General features: G+C 42.2%; 1 protein-coding gene across 1 annotated transcript; it reads right to left on the reverse strand.

Moving 5' to 3' along the window:
• Positions 1-2163: 2163 nt before the first annotated feature.
• tkta (transketolase a) lies at positions 2164-12758 on the reverse strand (the record flags this gene model as incomplete). Its single annotated transcript, XM_083971308.1, has 14 exons — positions 2164-2351; positions 4455-4577; positions 5901-5994; positions 6132-6215; positions 6314-6444; positions 6939-7095; positions 8287-8451; positions 8538-8734; positions 9166-9284; positions 9427-9618; positions 10521-10618; positions 10729-10842; positions 11001-11118; positions 12652-12758. 14 exons carry the CDS (start codon positions 12756-12758, stop codon positions 2164-2166), a joined length of 1887 nt encoding a protein of 628 aa, XP_083827434.1.
• Positions 12759-18509: the final 5751 nt, after the last annotated feature.

Genomic DNA, 18509 nt, shown 5'->3' on the forward strand with positions numbered 1-18509 from the left:
ACAAACGACCATGGGGAAGTAGTACTGTATGATAATACCAATATATAATACTGTGCTTTTTTCTAGCTTACACACTGTCATATGGATGTGGAATTATAGTGTTTGCTCTTCGAGGGGCAATGAGAAAATACAACTTTCTAAGGTAGGCAGGCTGATAAAAGCTGATTTTAAGTGTTGCATATTGGGTCTGGTGTGTAGGGTTTGTATGTTCTCCCTGTGCCTGCACAGACTTACTCTGGGTATTCTGCCTTCTTTTCACAATCTAGAAACAAAGAAAAAATCTGCACACCATAAGAGCTCCCTTTCAAGGATTTAATAGCGTTAATAGCATAGTGACGTTTCGAGCACAATGCTCTTTTTCAAACAGCTGTACACAGCAGTTTGAAAAAGAGCATTGTGCTCTTTTTTTCCACAATTTTTTTCACAATTTTTCTTTTCACAATCTAACATACATCTGGGGTTAGCTGACAATTCTAAATTCCCCTCATGCTGATATGAGTACTATGACTGGTTGTTTGTAGTCAGCGCTATATGATCTGGTAACCTGTCTGGGGTGTGCCCCAGCTGGCTGGAGGTCAGCCTCCTCATGATATACAAGGTTAAGCATTCAGCTAGTGAATGGATGGATATTGTTTCTATAATATAACAGTCTAACTATGTTGAATTCAGTGTCTTTAAATAATTTGGGGTTTTTAGAATACTGATATCTGTGTAATCTAAATATGTTACTTGTCTCTTTTGGACAGAAAGCTGAGGCGGAGAAGCCAACGCTGGTGGTGGTAGAAGGATTTTACAACCATGGATATTAAAGTTCTAAGCAGTGATACTCTGGTACGGAATGAAGTCAAAGAGCAGAGATTCAATGGACTTTAGACTCGGACACACTGATTTCTTCCAGGAAGACATTAATGATGTCTTTTATGATCCGAATTGACTGGTCACTTTCTAGTTTATAAAATAAATGTGTAAGTTAGCTCAGGGATATACAGCAAAGTAATTATTTATGAAATACAGATTTTTTTTCTTTTAAAAATAACACTGTTCTACTGTGATAATATACTGTATGTTGTATGGTGTATTATAGTGTGGTATCACTTTGTTAGGCAATGTTTCAATTAAAAGTCCAGGTTCAAACTCCTGCACACTGTCTGAAGTACACACATCAACACAGCTTCTGGGAAAAGGAACAAACTGTTGTGAATGCTGAAAGTCAAATGCAGAGGGCTTTATTACATGAAAGGTACATACAAAATTTCAAGTAACAAAGAAAGTGTTTGATCTTGGGTTCACAAGTCAGATGTAACTCTACCATCACAGTCACTGCCACCTTGGTTCTCCATCAGCACTGGCGGGACCTTTAACCCCCCACCCCGCCCCCCGCCTCATGTAAAAGAGATGATGTCACCGACCACACAATGATTATTGTCATACTGCTGCCATGGTCCAACTGTACGGGTAGCACAGATGAACACTGAGGTGTGTAGCTTTAGGGTAACCATAGTCAATAACAAAAGAATGTGCTGAAGAGAAATGATATAACCTTTGAAACCACAAAAGTTGCAACTGTCTGAAGATGAGAATTGTGGTTTTTGTGTGACTGCTCTTTATGACCTAACTACATTTGTTTGATTTTTTTTATACTACCGTCTACAAACGAAAAACTTGGGTAGCTTCTTTCTCACACCATTACCATGATAGACACCTGCTTTGACACTACGCCCCACCCAGTATGAAGAGCTACATCAGAACAATATAAAAACATTTTCAGTTGAATGAGGTCAATAAAGGGGAAATAAAAAAAACACACACACAAACATATATATGAAAGCTTATGTATTGTTTTGCATGGTGAGTCAGTTATGACCACATTTTGATTACTGAGCTGGATCCATGACAACGCTGAGATTACAAGTGTGAGTGTTTGTATTTGTGTCTGTTTTAATCTATGTGATGTGATGGATGCATGAAACAAAGAAGGTAAATGTGGAACGCTACTTCAAAGTGTACAGCACAAAATCACATTACTTTAATATACACTGAGGGGCATTCACAGTGAAGGACTTTTTAAGAGCTGGGTGTCGTGAATCAAAATTTGACTGTTTCTCTAAATCTGCAGGGGGGTGTGATCAGGTAGTTGGGTGGGTGGGTGGGGCAGGGGCAAAATTACTTGGCGTTGGTGGAGCTGCTGAGCATCTTGCGGACGGCCTGGGCGATGGCGTCGCGGTCGATGCCATAGATCTTGAGCAGCTCGTGAGGTTTGCCGCTGCGGGGGACGTGGGACACGGCCAGGCGGTGCAGGTTGAAACCGGACTCATTGACCATCGCTGAGCACACCGCCTCCCCGAGGCCACCTGTGGAATTACAATTTGTTCTATGAGACAAACGTTTGGAGGAAGAAAAAAATGGGGCTGGTGTTGTAGCTACGCAGATGGCAAACGAAAAGTGGCGGGAATAACGGCGTTATAAAATAACAGCGATAGCCTAGCCTACTAACTGCGCTACTTTTTTCGGTAACGAGTAAACTAATCCAAAAAAGTTACTGTTTCCCTCTTATAACACTGTTACAGTTATTGACAATAACGCATTTTATTGTCAGTAACGGCATTAGCTATAACTTTAGCTACTCGCCGTTAGGCTACTTGACTCAAGTCCCGTCACAAAATAATACACCCATTAAAAGGTAGCCATCAGCTAGTCTGAAAAAAGCCATTTATCCGGAACTAACCAACTCATTCCGAATTAGTTACTTTTATAATGTAGCCTACCTAGTAATTCAGTTACTAAGTTACTTTTGTGGGAAAATAGCTAACTAGTAGCCTAACCATAGCTAGGCTAATTACTTTTTTAAAGTAGCTAACGTGCCCAACACTGCAAATGAATATTTAAATACCAGAACTGTCAGGGCTTTGTAGGTAGATGATTGAAATATTTCATCAATTAATATTGTTCCATAATTTTCTACTAAACCCTAAAACTGAGCACTATGGCCACCAGCCTCCAATCAGTCGCTCCTTGGTGACCTGGGTGTTGCTTCCCATTGTGGTTCACCTTCTGGTCGACACCCTATCGACAGTAGAACCAGTTGGACCCATAGGTTGGACCCCATGTTGGCTGACCTCATTTCAGGAGGAAAATGCAACCCAGAACTTGAATAATTATTCTCACATTGGAGTAAGTGAAAAAGAAAAAGAATAACACTTTATGATAAGTAGGCTACACACTATTATTACATGCAGTAGTTAACCTTTAAATACTGAATTAATCATTTATAACACATGGATTCATGCGTTATAAATGAAGAATTCAGTATTTATTAATGCTTAACTAATGCTTAATAGTGTATAATTATTATAAAGTGTTATCAGAAAAAATAGTTGTCTGTCTGGAGAGGACTTCATAAGATTACTTTCACAGCCTGGTATAGGCCTACTTGGATGGAGAAACCCTTGTGATGGCCTACCTTCCTTCTGGACTAAATAATTAAGGAGCAGACATACAGTTGCTTCAGAGGTAAGTGGTTGCCACCATTTTGTCGTCCTGCTGGTTTATGATGCTGTTAAATCTCTAACATAAACTATGGAGAATCGGCTATCTGAACCGAGTCTGTGTAGAGTGTCAATATAGACTTGAAGCAGAAGATGTTACCAGATGTGACCAGGTGGTCTCAACACACCTTAGCTCCCTCGGTTGTATTTTTTCACTCGCTCTGTTAAAGGTTAATGTGGACAAATAGAATTTTAAAAAAAAATGTTTGGTTGAGATAGATGTAAGTGGTCAAGGGGAGGATTGAGACAAAGGCCCAGCCACCACTGAACACTCTAGATAAGAAAAACATTAAAAGTGATATTTCAGTCACACATTTGTCATATGTCAGGAAATGTTTTGTAAAATGTTTAAAATGTTTAAATAAAAAGTTCTAAAAAAAAAAAAAAGTGATATTGCTTTGATCAATTATCATAATCTGTCTTGGTTCAGATGTAAAACGAACCCTCACTCGTTTTACTCAACAGCAGGCTCAATACAGTTGCCAAATATCCTTTGTCCAGTCAAGTCCATACTATCACCCATCCCCACTCCCTTAACAGGCGCAGGGCACGGCTGTCTGTCCTATCTAGGTCACGCTGAGCCCCATGGGCACATGCTCAGTTAAGGAAATCTGACAGCACTCTGCCTCTCTGGCTCTCACACTTACAAAATGCACCACAATACCAATACCTTGCCTGCAATGAGGGCACACGACAGTCAGCCTCCCGCTCAGCCAATAAGCAAATGCCACCACATTGCGTCTCTGTTGCTGCACCAATGAAAACATGCCACCACAGTGCACCCGAGGATATAGACCACTGACAGTGGCCCAGCTGCATTATGCTGAGGAGCTCGTCGCTGTTTGGCTGCTAGTGGTCATGCAATATGCAGAGGCTGAAACGGTACCAGGAACCTTCATGGAAACGTACCTTCATAGTAGTGGTCCTCCACGGTGAGGATCCGTCCCCTGGTGGCACGTGTGTGGTCGGTGATGGTTTTGACGTCCAGTGGTTTGATTGTGAAGGGGTCGATGACCCTGATTGAGATCCTCTCTGCAAAATCAGTGAATTAAGTGGACGAACACATATGAGCATACGAGCAAATATCACCCGTGTATGAGAGCGACAGATTAACATTTGTGATTTAGCTCCAACGGATGAAAGCTTGGGTCCAAAAAAAAAAAAAACTCATAAAGGGATTATACTGAAAGCACAGCTTAGTGCTATACTTTGTGACACTGAATCATCAAGTGTTATTAATAGCTTTTATTGAAGTGACCAGTGAGAAACATAATTAAAGTATTTCCACTGTTAGCAGCATAGTACAGGGGTCTTCAGGCCAAGGACCCCCAAACTGATGGAGAGATGGAGCAGGGACCCCCTACTATAACCCATTGTCTGAAACTGGGCCTAGTGCCATGTATAACCTTCGTCTTGTGTTAGTGTTCTGCTGCCATCTCTGGTGGTGGTCTTGGTTTTAACCTGTGTGATAAATCAGCTGTAAAATACAAATACCATTTGTTTTTCATCTCTTGGTTACATTGTTAGGCTTCCTTATCCATGAAAATGTTCATCTTAGTATTTCTGGTGTGAGGCCCTGGGCCTTTTTTTGTCAGTATGGCTACCCCTTGACTTCAATTTAACCTTCCTCTTGTCAGCTTTCTGCTACCATGTCTTGCATTAAATCTGTTGTAAAACACACAAAAAACAATTACAGTATTTACCATCCCATTTGTACTCATCTCTTGGTTATATTGTTTGGCTTCCTTACCCATGAAAAGCTTGGCTTTGCACTTATGATTTCAGTTTTAACTCTCAGTTTTAACACAATTGTCATAATTTTAACCAGAGCATTTTAGAATTTTGTGAAAAAAAATTTTTGTTTAATTTTGTTTAAATAGAGATTCCTGATGAATTCAAAAAGCCTTGATGCAATAAACCAATTCATATTTATGCATAAAAAACCTAAAAACGGGTCAGAGGCGACCGTAACACAAGAGGAAGGTTAAACATAACATACCTTGTTATTGTGCATTCAACACTAAGATATTCAAATAATACACAGGTTCATATGTTAAGCATGTGCAGGTACAGTGAGTAGGGGGCTGTGCCACTGACATTTCTAAACAGATACCAATGCCATTATCAACAATTACTGTCAATTGCACGATAATGAATGCTTATTCAAATTGACATTTTTATTTTAAACATAAATGAAAAAATATATTTGAAAAATTGTCTTAGAAACCAAACATTTTATGACCTCCCCTGCAGTCTCCGTGAACCCCCTGTTGAAGACCTCTGGCATAGTTATAGATTAAAAATCAATAGTCATCAAAAATGTTATATGTGTTCCAACTGGTTCTTTTACTGTACCTTTCTTTAAATGTTCAGCTGCAGCCAGAGCCTCATGCAAAGTCACTCCAGCTGCCACCACAGTCACCTGGTCATCTTTGCTCTGGTACACCACCTGGAAACGAAGGGGGTGTTATCTTCTGTTGAGACTGGTTTGTGTGTATACCTCTCTCTCTCTGTGTGTGTGTGTGTTTTCTTTTTAGTAGTTTCCTTTCTGTCTTACCAGCTCTTCACACACAGAGACAGTCTCACCTTTGCCTGCCCAACATGGAAGTCCTCGTTGCTGTTATAGATGATGGAACTGTCTTGGCGGCTGGTTCGGATGTAGCAGACACCCTGGATGAGGAGGAGGAGGGGGAATTAAACAGGGCATCACCACAGGTTATACTGCAAATAGATGCTGTTCCATTGAGTCTATAGCTGAGTCTTTTTACCCTTGTGGTTGCAGCCAGTTCCACGGCCTTCTCAGTGGACACGCCATCACTGGGATAGAAGATGGTTGCTGTGGGCAGGGCCCTGAACATAGCCAGGTCCTCCAGACCCATCAGAGAGGGGCCTTCCTCTCCTGTAACATATACATCTTCAGTTGATTTCATACACCCAACATTAAAAAAAAAAAAAAAAACCTCAGAATTAGTTATTGACTGGTTAGGTGAGCGGATGCATGCAGATATTACACAGACACAAAGCCAGACCTTTGCATGCAGTGTACCTGCACTAACAGAGGGACACCTGGTTCCCTTCAGACAGCTTCCAGGGCAGACAGGGAGAGAAAGGGAAGGGTTGAGTACTAGCTGGAAGGTCAGGGTGAAAGGTAAAACGCTAAGGAAAACACAGGATTAGAGGGAAAAAGATAGAAAGGATTGCAACAACTTCACACACACGCAAACACACAACCAGGTTCATTTAGTGTAACAGCATCAAGTGACACAGTGAGTGGTGTGGTCGGAGAAGACTGGTGCTGTGAATCTGGCTTCAGTGTGAAGGGGAATAAAGGTGAGTTTTTTTTGTGGAGGTGTCAGTGAGTTGCGGATGGATCACAAGCATCCGTCCACTTACCGGTGGACAGGCCACAGTGGGAGCCACACAGGTTGATGTTGCTCTCCGAGATGGCTGCCATGCGAAGCTGGTCGTAGGCACGGGTGAAAAAGGAAGCGAGAGTGCTGGCAAACACCACGTTCCTCTCCCGAGCAGCACATCCCATGGAAACACTCACCTGGGAAAGGAATGTATTGTTTCTTAGTACCTACCTATATGTATATAAGCAATCTTAACCTCCTATATATGCCAGATTAGATAGACACAGGTCACATGTGCTTGATCCCAGAGAGATCACCCAGAGGGGTCAAATATCTGTGGCACGAGCCAGAGTTGAAAGCATCTTTGAACCAGAGACCATGTTGAGCAGAGCCTCAATGAAAAGAGTTTTTCCACAAATCTCTCCGGATTTTTTCCCCATATGGGCGGAATCAGCGGCATACCTCGTCTTACGAATAATTTCCTTTGTCCTGTCTGCAAAAATCTCCCAGATCCCACAACTCCTTTCCTGGCTCAGACAGAAGCAAGAACTAAGTATCTGTGAAAGTTCAAGCCTGATGCTAGATAAATTCTTAAACTTACATAGGCTGCTTTAATGTACAAAGACACTTTTTTTAAAAAGGCCGCATTGTTCTTTCATTCAAACTAAGAAAATGAAAATCAATAGCAAATCAAGCGTTTGACTTCTTTGTGTCAAACTCCTTATTTAAAATGCAGTGGGTTTTTATTCACTCACTCTAATTGTGCCATTCAACTTTTGACTTTTCTCATGCATTCAGCCAGATGGTCCCGCCCCCCACACTGATTAATATTTCATTTCTGAATACACTTGTCATGATTGCTCATCATCATATACACGCCTGACCTACATTGAGCGGGGCTTCAGCCTGAGCCATGACAGCACAAAGACTTAATGTCTGATCACTTCTTATTAATCTAAGATGAGATAGATAGATTAATGACTGAGGCAATAAAAAAAAAATGCATCGGCAAACCACTGGTGTGAACAGCAGCTACATCGACCGCTGTTGTACTGTTTCCCATCTTTACATTATGGGCAGACGGGTCATGTATAATTAAATCACACTGGCTCCGACTCACAGCTGTGAGATGCAGAGCTGAGGAAGATCAATTTACTCAGCAAAATCACCACATTAAGGAGACAAAAGGAGGTTTTAAACTGAAAATACCATTAGCCCTAGTGGAACAGGCTAAAATCTTAGTTGAGTTTAGTTACTTTATTGTCTCCCTTTGGAGAAATTTGACTTGGACACAAGAGAAAATGTCTGTTCACATATAACATAAGATACATTTATCCATACGTCCACTTTAAAAAGTTTCTTTTTTTTTAAATTGATGAACATCATACCATGTTTTGCTGTGCAATGTAGCACTCCACAAAGCGGTTGGGGTGCTCATTCTTGAAGATCTCTGAGTAGGTGAGGTTGTTGGTGTCTCCATCCAGGGCCACGACGCGTTCATTGTAGCGGCCCAGCTTGGCCAGAGCCATCCCATAAGCTTTCCGTGTCGCAATCTACAGAACAAAGAGAAGGGAGACTGTCTTTGTTGCATCCGGTCATTTGAATATGTGCTTGTGCGTATACAGTACGCGTGACAAACCTTCTCTCCGGCCTTGTAGCTGGGAGCGCTTGGCATCCTGATGTTCCTCAGGCTGACCGGTGGGGAGTCCTCCATGGGGGCCGGTGGGTACAGGTGCTTGCTGCTGTTCATGATGCGGCTCTGCAGATCCTTCATAACCATCTCGGCCATGTCCTTGGGCAGAGTTTTGGCGTGCCAGCCGAGCTTGTCCTCTGCAGCTGAAACCACAGAAACACATACGTGTAGTCAGGGCCGTTGCTAGGAATTCTGGGCCCCCTTAAAGAATACTAAAGTGGGCCCCTATCCCCTAACTTTTCCTGTTTTTTTTTCTTAGACTATGTATGTATTATATTTTTTTATTTAGCCTACTTTGTTTTGATGCTAATGCAACATTACTATGAGTATTAATCAGGGTCTTGTGCAGAATAAATCAGTCATACAATGATTAGACTACAGGGGTTTTTTGTGGGCCCCACTGGGCGCTAGGCCCCTAGAATTATCATCACTTTTCTCCCCTATACAACGGCCCTGAGTGTAGTGGTCAAACACCAATCGGTGGGAGGACTGGTGACTCAGGGTGGGAAGTTGATGTGATTGGCTGTTTTCTACTAGAATGGGAGCAACGCATTTGCAGATGAGTGGGAGTTACCTGGAATGCCTTTGCCCTTGATGGTTTTAGCGATGATGGCGGTGGGCTGATGGCGTGGCTGGCTCAGAGCCTTGCAAAGCTCCTCCACGCTGTGTCCATCCACAATTATAGCATGCCAACTACACACATACACACACATTGAAACATACACGGTGTTGTTTTTATGATCAGATGGCATGAACACAGATCTTGCAGGATTTTTTTTTTCTTTTTTTGCAAAATGCTCTCCTACTAGAACTTTTCATGGTCATGCTTTATTACCCAAAAGCTTCGCAGCGTTTCTGATATTTCTCCACGTGGTGCTGCAGGGGCGCGGGATCGCTCTGGCCCAGGCGGTTGATGTCCATGATGGCCACCAGGTTGTCCAGCTGGTAGTAGGAGGCGAAGGACATGGCCTCCCAGACTGAGCCCTCCGACATCTCACCATCCCCCAGCAGGCAGTAGACGCGGTAACTGAGGTGGAGAAAAGGGTGAGATTATACTATTAGTGTGTGCATGTGTGCATCTGTGTGGGGGTGGCTGGGGGTTGGGGGTTGAGGGGGGGGGGGGGGGGGGGGGGGTTTGAAGGAGGGCGGGGTGCTGTGCTCACAAGGAGTGACATATCTCACGCAAATATAGTTTGACACTTTTCCAGTCAGACTGATTCGCTTTCCATTATATGACATTTGGCTCGGTAACCAGCTGTGACATGAGAAAAGCTTCCCCAGGCTCCTCAAGGTGTGGCCGCTAAATTTCACACCTGTCTCTGAAATATAACTCCCCAAAGAACCCAACAGATTCCTTTATTATTTTATTAAAAAGTAATCAATCATTAAAAATCTGTTATTGTTATGGTCTCAAATATCACCAGGTGAAGTCCTGCTTTTACAGTAGATGATTTGTGCTTTTTTTTTTTTTTTGCCACCATTGCAAAGAAGAAAAAAAAAAAGTAACAAAGGGAAGCAGAATCGGTGTGGGCGGATAAATTAGAGCAACAGACTGAAAAGAAAAAGAATAAATTGATAGGCCAATATCCGAATGTGATTCTGAGATGAAAACTGCTGGGATGGTAAAAATAACTGAGATGTGACTGCTGGGCCTGTGATTATTAGAGCAGAAGAATTGTGAGTGCAGAGCTGCAGCACACACCCACAAAATCTGGAAAATCCTCATCGCTAAGCACTCAACTGAAATATGACGACTGAACATTCAATTAAAGACAACTGAAAACCACAAAACACAATGACACAATGATGCATCAGTGGAGTCTGTGTTTATTTATCCTATTTACTAAATCTAGTTACTAAGTGCATGAAGAGCTAATTATGCAAATGAAGCATTTCATTATCTGTGTGTTGACTTGTATGGAGGATTACCTGGACTTGTCAAAGTATTTCCCGGTGTAAGCCATTCCACAGGCCACGCCGAGACCCTGGCCCAAGGAGCCGGTGGCCACATCAACAAACTGCTGCTTCTGAAATGCGCACGCACACACACATATACAGAGTAAAGTGTCATCAAAAACAGTGGGTACACTGGTTGCGTGTCCATGAGACAGTTCCTGAGTGTGTGCCAGCAGCTTACTGGGGTTGGGTGGCCCTCCAGGGTAGAGTCAACCTGGCACAGGCTGAGCAGCTCGCTCTCCTTCAGGTAACCTGTCTCAACCCACATGGAGTACAGGGCCGGAGCAGCATGGCCCTGTGGGATAAACACATGGAAATACACATTAGCCTTGTAAAAAAAAATGAATAATCATTTGAGGTGAGGGGGCGGGGTGGGGGGCGGGGGCGGGGGGCTGGGAAAAGGCAGGATCCTCTGCACCAATCAGAGGGTCTCCTGTCCTGTCCTGCTCTCACCTTGGACAGAATGAAACGGTCATTGTTGAAGTTCCTGGGGTCTTCGGGGCGGTACTTCATGGTGTGGAAGAAGAGCACCGACATGATCTCTGCCACACTGCAGCATGATGTCGGGTGTCTGTAATAACACAGAGGAGACGGTGCTCTAACCCACATGTCACACTCAAGTGAATACACGTGCACAAAGGAATGCACCGTAATCCCAATGTAATCCCAAAAAGAAACACAGGACCCCATCTTTAACGTGCTCATCCAAACGATTGTATAACCAGAAGGTCATCAACACTACTACATATTATGAAACCACAGTCTAATAATGCTGCAGCATCTCTACAGATTGCATCTGCTAATTGTACAGAAAATCATCCAAAACTGAAAAAACACAGATTACAGAGAGAGGTGTTTGAAATGCATGGATTAAATTCATTCATTAGAACAATGTGTGCTTTAATAAACAATAATTACAGTTCTCTACTAGTGCTGTGGAATCTAAAGGGTAAAGTATTTTGGCGCGCTGAGGATTATTCATTCGTCCCACATGTAACAGAACTGGACCAGCTCACTCATAATGGACCAAAATGACACACAAAACTGGATTTGAACACATTCAGTCAAAACATTTGAAGAGTTATTCACATTTTTTGAAGCAAAACAACAAAATTTCTACTTTTTCCTGTTGTTTCTGTATTCCCAACAGGAGATCCAATTTTTGTTAAATGTAGATAAGATTTGGGGTTTCATATGAGTGAAAAATGCTCGTCATTCCTCTCTCGGTAAACAGACATCTTTGTCACAAACTGGCTGCTGTGATGCCACATCTGCATGGAAGAAATCAGTCATCTACAACACAACTCTATGGCGTTTTATCGAAGGTTTCGGCCTCTGGATGGGTATTTACAGCTCTTTTCACATTGAAAAGGATTACTGTGCTTGCCCCTGCATCAACCACGCAACACTCAAGTCTGTCTGCAACACATTCCACCGCGCATTACACATGACAGTCTATTGTGCTGACCGCACTGAGGCATGTCTCTCCAAAATCAAAAAACCAAAAACAACGTTCATCCTGCAAAGACAGTAAACGATATAAGATTTTGACACAATATCAGTGCACCAAATATATTTAATGTTTTTTTTTCCAGATTATGAAAAGAAAAATCATCTTAAAATATTAAATTAATTACTTTGAATTTCAATCCAGTTTAAAGTATCTGATAACTATGCTTATTAACTACATTACTCTCAAATTTATTAATTGAAATTTCTGTGAAAGTGGTGTTATATAAGTATACCACAAATGTTGCATAAAATAGAATGATATAGGAATTGTGTATACAATATTGTTTCATTTCATTCAGTGGAATTGATAAAAACACAGTTTATGAAATAACAACTTTGTAAGTTGAATGATAGTGTGTGTAGAGGATGGCAGGAGAACAAAGGGAGGACACGCTGTTCCTTTGGCCCTTCACTTACATTTATGTCAGTGTGTGCATCTCAACATGTATGTAGTGTTCATCTTGTGATCATGTGTGCCGCACAGACATGCAGAGTTTTTCTACTGTGTTTTGCAGCCTACACAATGTCCAGTTTTCTATATTCAGCTCATTCAGAGTTGTAAATGTGATTGTGAGTCAGTGAGGAGACTCACCCGCAGCTCACTGCAGTCGTTGCCTTGATGGAGTTGATTCGGAGGCGGTTGGCGATGTTCCTCAGCGCCTGCACTGTCTGCTGGTCAGGTTTGTGGTAATCCTCCATCAGGGCAAAATGTCAAGTTCCGCAGCACCAGAAAAAAGTGGACCGACTGAGATTCTCTACTGAGTTTGTGTGTTTTTGAAAGTGTGTGCGTGTGTATGTGTGTGAGAGAGAAAGAGAGAGAGAGAGAGCAGATAGAAGGTTTGCCAAAGAGCAGCACCTGTATGTGTGTGTGAGGGGGTGTGTGAGAGTTGCAGAGGCAGAGAGAGAGAGAGAGAGAGAATGGACGGGAAGCTGGATTTATCCTGCCGGGTGTGCAGACATAGATGCAACAAACTGCACGCACACACACACATGCACACACACACACACACACACAGAGGAGGGGGGGACCTTGTGACGTGGACTGGGTGTTGCTGCTAAAATCAAATAGCACTCATTCCATTGGCTGCTGCGTGACTGGGATGATGGAGGTGTGGATGTGCGTGTGTGTGTATGTGTGCGTGCGTGCGTGTGTGCAAGGAGTGTCTGGATAATTGGGAGGAGGGGAGACATTTGAAGCATCTCACCCTGATTCACTTTGGCTTTAATGTCTAAACTAATAAGTCAGGTCTTGATGACTGATTGTTCTTTGTTATTAATTCACACCAAACACCTCATGCGTATGGCCACGGCTCATGTTTGAACAGGCCCTCATTCTTTTATGACAGAATTTCAACTGTTTAAAAAGATGACGGTTGGAATGTCTATAGGGAATTAACCACAAATTTAATTTTTAACCCCCTTGTTTGTGTTAATTGTGGCAAATGAGCAACATACATTCTTATTCCTAATGAATGAATAAAACAATATAAATCAAAAGGATAAAAATGAAGAATTCAGATAAATATAAATTAATCAACACAAGCCCAATGGCCAGCTCAGAGCAAAAAAAGTGGAATGATGGGAACCCACCATTATTCTGGCATTGTTTATCCTTTGTCTTGTGTTAGCTTTCTGCTAGCATCTCTTGTGTTAGGGTCTGTTTTAAATCAGCTGTAAGACACACTAAAAACATTTTTTTTTCTTCATCCAATTAGTTTTTCATCTCTTGGTTACATTGTTAGGGTTCCTTATCCATGAACATTTTGGTTTTAATACTTTTGGTGTTGGCCCCTGGGCCTTTTTTTGTCAGTATAGCTACCCCTTGTCTTCAATTGAACCTTCCTCTTGTTAGCTTTCTGCTACCATCTCTTATGTTAGGGTCAGTTTTGACCCAAGGCTTCCTTATCCATGAAAAGGTTGATTTTGCACTTATGATTTCAGTTTTAACTCTAATATAACCAGGGCAAAACCGACCCTAACAACACAAATGTTATAATATTAACCAGATCATTTTAGAATTTTTTTTTTTTTTTTTTTTTCTTAATTGTTTAATTTGTTTAAATAGAGCTTCCTGACAAAGTCAAAAAGCCTTGATGCAAAAAACAAATTTATGTGGTACTTTTATGCATTAAAAACCTAAAAACGGGTCAGTGGTGACCCGAACACAAGAGGACGGTTAAATATGCAATATCACTATTATATTATAGTATATCCTTTGTATGTTGTTGTGTGTAGTTTACAGTCTCGTATTGTGTGTGTTGACGTGCAAACAATGCAATCTGAAGTGATACAGTTGTACTGTAGGCTATAGTGGTACTGTAGCATCTTGAAGGCGGGTGTTCAGAGCTTGAGCTTCAGAGAAGGTCAGACCTGTGCTGTCCCTCCTCGGTCTGCATCACCTCCTCGCTCTGCTTTCGCTCTGTCTCCTGTCCGACATCATGATGCTCAGTGAGCCTGACGACTCCACAGACCGAGGACACCGTGTTCTTTCTGCAACAGACCTCACAGACCTGACATCCAGACATGCCTGGACCTCACTGCTGAGAGATAATTGTAAAATACCTTGAGGATAAAACAGCCACATTACACGGCTGAAAGACTCACACTCTTTTATCCTTGAGTGCTTTTTGCCACGGAAATGAAAAAGAATGAATGAACATTTTATTTCTCTATGATTGAACATGATCTATTCACACAATGCACAACTGAAGCTGCAACTGTTCAGATAAATGTAGCACAGTGACATCATGCTACCCCGACATATTTACTCATTCTGTGCCTTTCACTTTTATATATTAAATTGTAATTAAAACATGATGGATTTAAAATCCAAAGTCTCACAAAGACTTGCAAAGTATGCAATATGAACCAGAGTCAACAAATGTCATTTAGCGTTCAAGTTATTTAGATGAATGGCGACCTTTTTTTTGTAACACATTGGTTTAATTTTTTGTGCAGCTTTTGCACAAAGCCCTGCATGCACGCACACAAAGCATGTGACCGGATAATGGAAATGGAGAGGTTTGGCCTGCCACCTAGGGGATAATCTTTGATAGTACATTTGACCTGTTTCCACTGGTCAGTCTGCTGTAGATAATGTGTGTCCTGATGAGAATCGATAAAATGTCAGACAAGTCTGTGTCAGGAAAGCAGATGTTTGTAAGATGTGAATCTAAATCTAAAAGTATGGATTGGTTATTTAGAAGTAGACCACAGTGAAGATCTACAAGTCGTCACATTACAGTGTGCGTGTGTGTGTGCACGCATGCCTGTGTGTATGTGTGTGAGAGTGTACGCTGTGCAAGTGCAGAAGTGTGTATAGTGATGATGTGCAGAGGAAGCTGCACACAGATTAGAGTTGTCAGTCCACAGCTGGTGAGGTGGTACAGTCCAGACTAGTCCATTTGACAGAGAGAATTAATATTATGGTACAATATAGTTTGCTTTTTTGTTTTTTGTTTTGAGGTCATGTGGGAGATTATTTTTGGATTATTTTGTTATATGTATTTAAGTGATATTAGGTATGGATTATTGAAGTTTTAACGTTATATTTGTGTTTTTTTGTATGTTGTCATTATCTTGAGTCTGATGTAGAGGATTCATATCCTATATCAGATGGATTTTCATTATAAATATCATTCAAGCTGTGAGAACATAATGGAAGTGATAACAGAAACAGACAATTTACAGTAAAGCACAACTCAAACCACAGGATTTTTGGCCTAGATTATTTCTTCTTCTTTTTTTAAAGGGATAGTTCAACATTTTTGGCAAATTGGCCCATTGCCATAATTCCTATAGTTTTAGAGTAGGTTCGTTACCTCGGTGCAAGCTGTTTTTAGAATGGCGGAGCAGAGCCGTGAGCTGCTCAGAACTACACTATGAAGGCTAATGGAATTTCTTGGTTTCCCTCATCAAACTCATCAAATACACAATCCAACAACTCCAAAACACTCTCGTGGACAAGTTGTGACCTGCACATTCACCACGCTAGGACATAATAACGGAACGTTACGAGACAGAGTTGTTTTAGAAGTAAATTCATGCAAAACCGCTGATGCGCGTTCCCGTCGGGCGCAGTTTTTCGGCAAGAAGTTTCTGCATTTCCCCTCGAAAACAACTCTGTCTCGCAACGTTCCGTTATTATCTCATAGCGTGGTGAATGTGCAGGTCACAACTTGTCCACGAGAGCGTTTTGGAGTTGTTGGATTGTGTATTTGATGAATTTGATGAGGGAAACCAAGAAATCCCATTAGCCTCTGTAGTGTAGCTCTGAGCAGCTCGCGGCTCTGCTCCGCTGTTCTAAAAATAGCTTGCACTGACAATTAAAGGTAACAAACCTACTCCTAAGACTATAGGAATTATGGCAATGGGCAAATTTGCCAAAATGTTGAACTATCCCTTTAAGTATATTTTTTTGCAGCAAGGACTATAACCTCTAGGCCTATATATAGGACACCTGCTCTACCAACTGAGCTAAACGACGCCCCGGCCTGTATTATTTCTGACCTTTAGTGCTGTGTGTTGTTTGACATAAAAGGTAAAAAAAAAAAAAAAAAAAAACGCTGTAGACACAATAGATGGACCAGATGTTGTACAGACAGATCATCCAGACTAGTGTAGCATGAACATTTTGCTCCACTTCACTGCTCCACTTTGAGCAGCCCTGTTACAGGCTGGTTGTGTACACCAGAGGGCGCTGTGTCCCCATAAACAAAGTATTACAGTCACCATTAAATTGGTTTATGAGTTAGTTCCACCCAGTATACAAGCAAATAGACAAAAAAAATAGTAGAACCAGAATTTCATTATTCAGCAAAGAGGACTTTTGAAATTATTTGTTCTATCCTTACTTATTTTTGATAATGAATCAATTTTGAGGGCAGGTGGTGATGATAAGTGTGTTTTAAACCATCACCTTTATGGAATTAAACCCATAATGTGGAGAGGTGTTAAGTTCTGAGCCGCAGAGACAGGATGACAGTGTCAGCTGAACTTGTATGATGGTGACACGTGCTCTTGAAGCTGGTGCAAGTCGTCGTCACCCGTCTGTTGTCCCTCATTCATCTGCTCTGCACCTACAAAGCCATGTGATCATCTCTGTGGATTCCTGCCCTTTTGCAGTATAGCTGGGAGGTCACATCCCAGCACCTCAGCGCTCACAGTCATGGTGATGCCATCTCGCAAAACCCCCCCTACCCCCCACCCCCATCTACCCACCCACATCCAACCCACCCACCCACTGCTCTCCTGGTTCCACCGACATTGTCCTTCTCCCAGTTTCCAGCAACTCCTCTGGGCTCCTGGGTCCTGTCAGAAAAGCTTTCCTTCACAGAGCCCCACAGGTGCCAGCCAATCGTAGCCTGGGAAGAGGACGTCACGTGACGGGGGAAGCGGCCAATGACGGGCGCCCACAACTGCACACTTCCTGGAGGGAAAGTACATTCAGAGAGCATGAATGTTTCTATTTTTAATCTCTCTGGCAGAAAAAGAGGAGCAAAGCAACCACTTTTGAAACAACGTCTTAATATAACACAGAGCATGTGTGCGACTCCTCTGCCACGATGCAGAGCTGCAGGTAAACAAGGATCTACTCAGCATCGTTAGGATTGAATGAACAAGAAGCTTTTAGCAGCAACAACAAATATCAATACACACAAACACACATGTTTACTGTACATTCAGGCCCACACTCATTTGCACATCACATGCACTCAGGCATGCTGGCATGTGCACGTGTGCAGACTTGCATGCACAAATGAACTCAGGAATACGTTCAGCCTCATGCATACGATCCCTCGCACATATCCATGAATCTTGGTGCATCGCTTTAATGCCAGCCGCTCCTTGGGGCTGGAGCCTCTTCCACTCTGCTCTTATCACTCCATTTCCTTAAATCGCTCTCCAGTCACCATGATGACATAGTGTTTGCCCTTCTATCTGAGAGCTGTCTGTCACTCAAAGGGCCCTACCCCCCCCTCATGACAGCGCATGACACAAAAGAATAGGACTTATGATTGAATTATCAATAGAGCATTCAGTCCTACAGCTGTTCACAGCTAGATTGGGTGATCATCCTGGAAGTAGTGGTTTGGGGGGTGGGTTTGTCGACGCAGATGGGGGAAGAACAGGGGAGAGAGATTTCAATGCATGGAATCAAGTGAAGAAGTGAGATAATTAAAGCAAAGTGGATTAAAGGGACTGTTTCAAGATGGGAGATATAAAGGTTCATATAGAGAGCTTAAGATAAGCAGAGAAAGTGGATGAAGATAAAAAAAGGAGAGAAAACAAAGAGAGGGAAAGATTCAGAGAGGAGAGGAGAGTGTGTGAGCGGGGGTTAGGGCTGAGCGTGTGTTGTGGGCTCAGCAGTGAAGTTGACGATGCACTGGGAGAACAGCTGCGCTGCAGGGCTTTCAGGCTCCATCACTACTGCTCTCCTTCAAGCAGCTC

Source organism: Trachurus trachurus, assembly GCF_905171665.1.
Source record: "Trachurus trachurus genome assembly, chromosome: 5".
NCBI classification, from domain to species: Eukaryota; Metazoa; Chordata; class Actinopteri; order Carangiformes; family Carangidae; genus Trachurus; species Trachurus trachurus.